The sequence below is a fragment of the Hemitrygon akajei genome, chromosome 5 (genome assembly GCF_048418815.1).
Source record: "Hemitrygon akajei chromosome 5, sHemAka1.3, whole genome shotgun sequence".
NCBI classification, from domain to species: Eukaryota; Metazoa; Chordata; class Chondrichthyes; order Myliobatiformes; family Dasyatidae; genus Hemitrygon; species Hemitrygon akajei.
This window is the reverse complement of record NC_133128.1, coordinates 53,174,948-53,181,093: the sequence shown is the minus strand read 5'-3', so window position 1 is coordinate 53,181,093 and position 6,146 is coordinate 53,174,948. Positions and strand designations below refer to the sequence as shown.

The following is a 6,146-nucleotide window of genomic DNA, read 5'->3' as shown; positions in this document are numbered from 1 at the left end:
GTGGAAAGTGTGCTGACTGGCTGCATTATGGCCTGATATGGGAGCACCAATGCCTTTGAGTGGAAAATCCTGCAAAAGGCAGTGGATCTGGCCCAATACATCACGGGTAAAATCTTCCCAACCATTGAGCACATCTACATGAAACATTGCTGTCAAAAAGCAGCATCAAAGATCCTCACCACTCAAACCGTGTTTTTTTTTCGCTGCTGCCATCAGGTATGTTGGCCAGAAAGAACTACATTCTATAAATCAGTGACTTCGAATGAATCAAGGACAGTGGAAGCAGACAGACTAATTGTCTTTGTTCTTGCCGCGTGCTTGGGAATGGAGGCTGCCATTTTGTGAAGACACTCTATTCTCCATTTTGTGAGCTTGACATGTTTGGCTTGATCAATGTTTTAAAGAAGACACCGATACTTCATGTAATCTGCTAGACTGGAGATCATTTCCAAATAAGAAGCTATTTGTGAGATGTTCTTTGGTTGGATATAACATGCTGGTTTGTGAATGTTGGGGTTGGTGCCTGCCTGGAGTGATTCAAGCTTGTTTCTGATTGAGAACAACAACCATATTGACTATAACTTGATTGGAAGAGGGCAATAAATGGATGCAGGCTTGGAGAAGAGCCTATAACAAGGTGTTAAAGGTCAGACACATGATCTGTGGCTAATGACACTGGAATGCAATATTTGAATTGATAAGGAATGGATATAAAAGTGGATGTTTTGGGTGTGCTGGCAGCGGTAACTTCAAAGAATAACTATCGCAGATACAAATATGAGCAACCCTGCGTGAGACACGTGGCGAGATTACAAGGAACACCTGGCCAGCGTAGACTCCTTTGCTCAGGTAATACCTTTGCTATTCCTTGACTATTCAGCAGAGCCACGGATACTTAGCGGGTGTGCGTACAAGGTATTTAGAGTATGAACTCATGTAATTGTTAGTTTAAGCAATAAAGGTATTTGTCGGTAGATGTATATATCTCTTTGTGCCTCACTGATCATTGTTATTAGAGGTCATTTTTACAACAGGTAGAAGGTACAAGTGCCTCAGGATTCACACCACTAGGATCAAGAACAGTTACTGCCCCTCAATCATCGGGCTCTTGAACTAAAGGCGACAGCTACACTCATCCTACTTTTGGTGTTCCCACAAACGATGGTTTCACTTTAAGGACTCTTTATCTTGTTATTTCATGCTCGTTATTTATTGCTATTTATTTACATTTTTATTTGCACAATTTGTTTTCCATTGATCCTGTTTACAGTCACTATTCTATAGATTTGCCGAGTTTGCCCGCAGAAACAGAGTCTCAGGGTAGAATGTGGTGCCATGTATGTACTCTGATAATAAATTTTATTTTAAACTTTGTAGAATGCTTTGGTTGGTACAGATGACTTAAGAAGTTCTGTAAATGCAAATATTTAACTAAAACCTTTGTAAGAATAATCGGCTAACCTTTAGTAAGAAATACAATAAAGTATTTTATGCTTTGAAATTTATCCTTTAATTTAAGAAAGTCTCCAGGAAATTTGAAATAATATTCATATTATATACAATACAATACAGAATTTAGTTCAAGCTGACATTCTGTTCTTTTTTCCAGTATAACTATATCAGTAAAATCAACTGTATTTGATTTAAATACAAATGAAAGTTAATTTGTTTGTTTTGTCCTCCGTGCTGTCATGCACTTGTCTACATGTGATTTTCCATCAAGTTCTATAATAGATTCAGATCCTTTTAAGAATGAAAGCTTATAAAAAGTTTGTAACATGGCAGCCTCCTAAAAACTACAGTATTTTCTCAGAACGGGCCAGAAAATATTATAAAGTGAAGCACTGTTTCCTGTATGATGTACCTATCATTAGTTCAATATAGCATTATATGATCAAGAAATTTTGGAGCAGCCTTAAATGGGTATTGCACTTCTAGAATTCTGCAATCCAAAAATAATAAATGATTGGGTCTGATTAAAGTTCATGAAAATAAACACCAGTAAATGAAATTAAAAAGAAGAAATGCTGCAGGAAATAAAACCCTTGAGTAAGTGTCAATAGCATGATTGTTCCTTATAATAATTGCGGTAATGTTCCCCTTTGTAGACTTAGTTCTTCTTATTTGTTGACCACCTGGATTTGTGCTGGATGCACATTCACTGCCTTCAGTGTTTGGTACATTTAAGTGAGCATCAGCGTAGTGGGACAGATCCAGCTGACTATCATGGTAGCAACCGTCAAAAGCCATGATCTGCGTCTGATTCAACCTAAAGGAATCTGAAAACTGAAAAATAATAATCCCTTCATGAATCACAAAGAACCGAGACAACTGTGGAAGCTTAATTATTTGAATTCAGTAATCCTTTTCTGAATTGTAAATCTATTTAGCACACTTAAATTTATCAAAAATCTTCAAATCTATAAATTCACTTCAATAAAATCAGTTTTTCCAGCTTTATTTAAAATCCACTTCCTTCCTACTTTCCATATAATAGAGAAATATAATTCCGCTTATGTTTTAAGTCCATTCAAAAGGATTCTGGCCAGTGATGTAATGAAATTTCTTGAGAACTGATCCTGGTTAGCTATCAGATGTTGGTAGAACCATATTTCTGTATATTGTTGATCAGATCTCAAAGGGATTGTTTAAATGGTGACAGATAATTAGGGCCAATTCTAATAGATTGATTAAACATAAAGGTCTAGATTTTGTTGGCATTTACTCACTGAACTGCAGCCACATATCCTAATGAATGCTAACAAATTCAAGGCTACCACTTGCCAAAATGCACCAAATCTAGCTCTGGGATTTTAATGTCCAGTTTTGCATTGGCTTAGACATGGTGCTGCATTTCTTAGTGCCTTCATTTGTATGGTGATTTTAACACTACAAGGAAGAAAAATTGCATGAGGAAAGTTACATTTTCTTCAATTATTTCTGTTAGACTTAAGGTTTTTAATTATTGAAAATGCTTTATGGGCTTTAAATTTACATGTTCATTTAATACTAGCTTATGGAGACAAGACAAATAGAAGCACGGCAATTGTGACAGTTGGCAAAGCTCAAAGTGGGGCTGTTTTCTCTGTGAAACATTTTCAAGTGAGTTTTATGGATAGAGCACGAACTGCCATACTGGCACAAGTTCTGGTTTTCTTGCTGGCAAACATGAAATTTTTGTCATCTGTTCAATAACCACTCTGTCCTTTTGAGTCATTTACAACTTTCACCTCAAAACATTGAATTGCATCTTTCAGGATGAATATCATTGTGTTGGAACATGCAGTGCTGCAGACAGTGTTAATTTGTATAATGCTCATAATCCATCCAACTTGTCATATTGTGTCTAAAATGCAACTGTTCCATACCACCTCTATCAGCTGGAGCTATAATAAAGAAGCATCCTTGTCAACTATTTCATGCATAAATACCTCTGATGCATCAGTCATCAATGGAAAATATTAAGGTCCACACTGCTCCATCATTATTCAAAATGTTTGCCTCCAATAGCAATTTAAAAGGCTCACAGATGCCTTAGAAATATTTATATACTTATATATTTGTATATTTATAAACAAGGCCATTGTTTAACTTTATACATCCTTTAAATATTTACTTATTTCAAAGTACATTTATTATCAAAGTATGTATACTGTATACAACATTGAGATTAGTCGTCTTCCAGGCAGCCACAAAACAAAGAAAAAAACCCACACAACAAAGACCACCAAACACCCAATGTGCGGAAAAGAAGAACAAATCATGCAAACGATAAAAAAGTAAACAAATAACACACAGTACATTAACCACAGAGTCCACAGCCAGGGAACCAGTTCAGCGCTGAGGTGAGCGAAGCCGGTCTCGGAGCTCGATGGCTGCAGGCCGTAGCCAGGGAACCAGTTCAGCGCTGAGGTGAGCGAAGCCGGTCTCGGAGCTCGATGGCTGCAGGCCGTAGCCAGGGAACCAGCTCAGCGCTGAGGTGAGCGAAGCCGGTCCCGGAGCTCGATGGCTGCAGGCCGTAGCCAGGGAACCAGTTCAGCGCTGAGGTGAGCGAAGCCGGTCTCGGAGCTCGATGGCTGCAGGCCGTAGCCAGGGAACCAGTTCAGCGCTGAGGTGAGAGAAGCCGGTCTCGGAGCTCGATGGCTGCAGGCCGTAGCCAGGGAACCAGCTCAGCGCTGAGGTGAGCGAAGCCGGTCCCGGAGCTCGATGGCTGCAGGCCGTAGCCAGGGAACCAGTTCAGCGCTGAGGTGAGCGAAGCCGGTCTTAGAGCTCGATGGAGGCAGGCCGTAGCCAGGGAACCAGCTCAGCGCTGAGGTGAGCGAAGCCGGTCCCGGAGCTCGATGGCTGCAGGGAACCAGTTCAGCGCTGAGTTGAGCGAAGCCGGTCTCGGAGCTCGATGGCTGCAGGCCGTAGCCAGGGAACCAGTTCAGCGCTGAGGTGAGCGAAGCCGGTCTCGGAGCTCGATGGCTGCAGGCCGTAGCCAGGGAACCAGTTCAGCGCTGAGGTGAGCGAAGCCGGTCTGGGAGCTCGATGGCTGCAGGCCATAGCCAGGGAACCAGTTCAGCGCTGAGGTGAGCGAAGCCGGTCTTGGAGCTCGATGGCTGCAGGCCGTAGCCAGAGAACCAGTTCAGCGCTGAGGTGAGCGAAGCCGGTCTCGGAGCTCGATGGCTGCAGGCCGTAGCCAGGGAACCAGTTCAGCGCTGAGGTGAGCGAAGCCGGTCTCGGAGCTCGATGGCTGCAGGCCGTAGCCAGGGAACCAGTTCAGCGCTGAGGTGAGCGAAGCCGGTCTCGGAGCTCGATGGCTGCAGGCCGTAGCCAGGGAACCAGTTCAGCGCTGAGGTGAGCGAAGCCGGTCTTGGAGCTCGATGGCTGCAGGCCGTAGCCAGGGAACCAGTTCAGCGCTGAGGTGAGCGAAGCCGGTCTTAGAGCTCGATGGAGGCAGGCCGTAGCCAGGGAACCAGCTCAGCGCTGAGGTGAGCGAAGCTGGTCCCGGAGCTCGATGGCTGCAGGGAACCAGTTCAGCGCTGAGGTGAGCGAAGCCGGTCTCGGAGCTCGATGGCTGCAGGCCGTAGCCAGGGAACCAGCTCAGCGCTGAGGTGAGCGAAGCCGGTTTTGGAGCTCGATGGCTGCAGGCCGTAGCCAGGGAACCAGTTCAGCGCTGAGGTGAGCGAAGCCGGTCTCGGAGCTCGATGGCTGCAGGCCGTAGCCAGGGAACCAGTTCAGCGCTGAGGTGAGCGAAGCCGGTCTCGGAGCTCGATGGCTGCAGGCCGTAGCCAGGGAACCAGCTCAGTGCTGAGGTGAGCGAAGCCGGTCTCGGAGCTCGATGGCTGCAGGCCGTAGCCAGGGAACCAGTTCAGCGCTGAGGTGAGCGAAGCCGGTCTCGGAGCTCGATGGCTGCAGGCCGTAGCCACGGAACCAGCTCAGCGCTGAGGTGAGCGAAGCCGGTCCCGGAGCTCGATGGCTGCAGGCCGTAGCCAGGGAACCAGTTCAGCGCTGAGGTGAGCGAAGCCGGTCTTAGAGCTCGATGGAGGCAGGCCGTAGCCAGGGAACCAGCTCAGCGCTGAGGTGAGCGAAGCCGGTCCCGGAGCTCGATGGCTGCAGGGAACCAGTTCAGCGCTGAGGTGAGCGAAGCCGGTCTCGGAGCTCGATGGCTGCAGGCCATAGCCAGGGAACCAGTTCAGCGCTGAGGTGAGCGAAGCCGGTCTTGGAGCTCGATGGCTGCAGGCCGTAGCCAGAGAACCAGTTCAGCGCTGAGGTGAGCGAAGCCGGTCTCGGAGCTCGATGGCTGCAGGCCGTAGCCAGGGAACCAGTTCAGCGCTGAGGTGAGCGAAGCCGGTCTCGGAGCTCGATGGCTGCAGGCCGTAGCCAGGGAACCAGTTCAGCGCTGAGGTGAGCGAAGCCGGTCTCGGAGCTCGATGGCTGCAGGCCGTAGCCAGGGAACCAGTTCAGCGCTGAGGTGAGCGAAGCCGGTCTTGGAGCTCGATGGCTGCAGGCCGTAGCCAGGGAACCAGTTCAGCGCTGAGGTGAGCGAAGCCGGTCTTAGAGCTCGATGGAGGCAGGCCGTAGCCAGGGAACCAGCTCAGCGCTGAGGTGAGCGAAGCCGGTCCCGGAGCTCGATGGCTGCAGGGAACCAGTTCAGCGCTGAG

The 6,146-nt window shown here is 47.0% G+C and overlaps 1 protein-coding gene across 2 annotated transcripts in view; it reads right to left on the bottom strand.

The window, feature by feature from the left end:
* Positions 1–1,486: 1,486 nt before the first annotated feature.
* The window catches only part of LOC140727801 (gamma-aminobutyric acid receptor subunit rho-3-like), a 56,466-nt gene continuing 51,806 nt past the window's right edge, over positions 1,487–6,146 (bottom strand). For both annotated transcript variants that reach the window (XM_073045574.1, XM_073045573.1), the window contains one exon: positions 1,487–2,286. In XM_073045574.1, the coding sequence (XP_072901675.1) occupies positions 1,984–2,286 (303 nt within the window). In that variant the 3' untranslated portion in view covers positions 1,487–1,983. The remainder of the gene's footprint in view (positions 2,287–6,146) is intronic.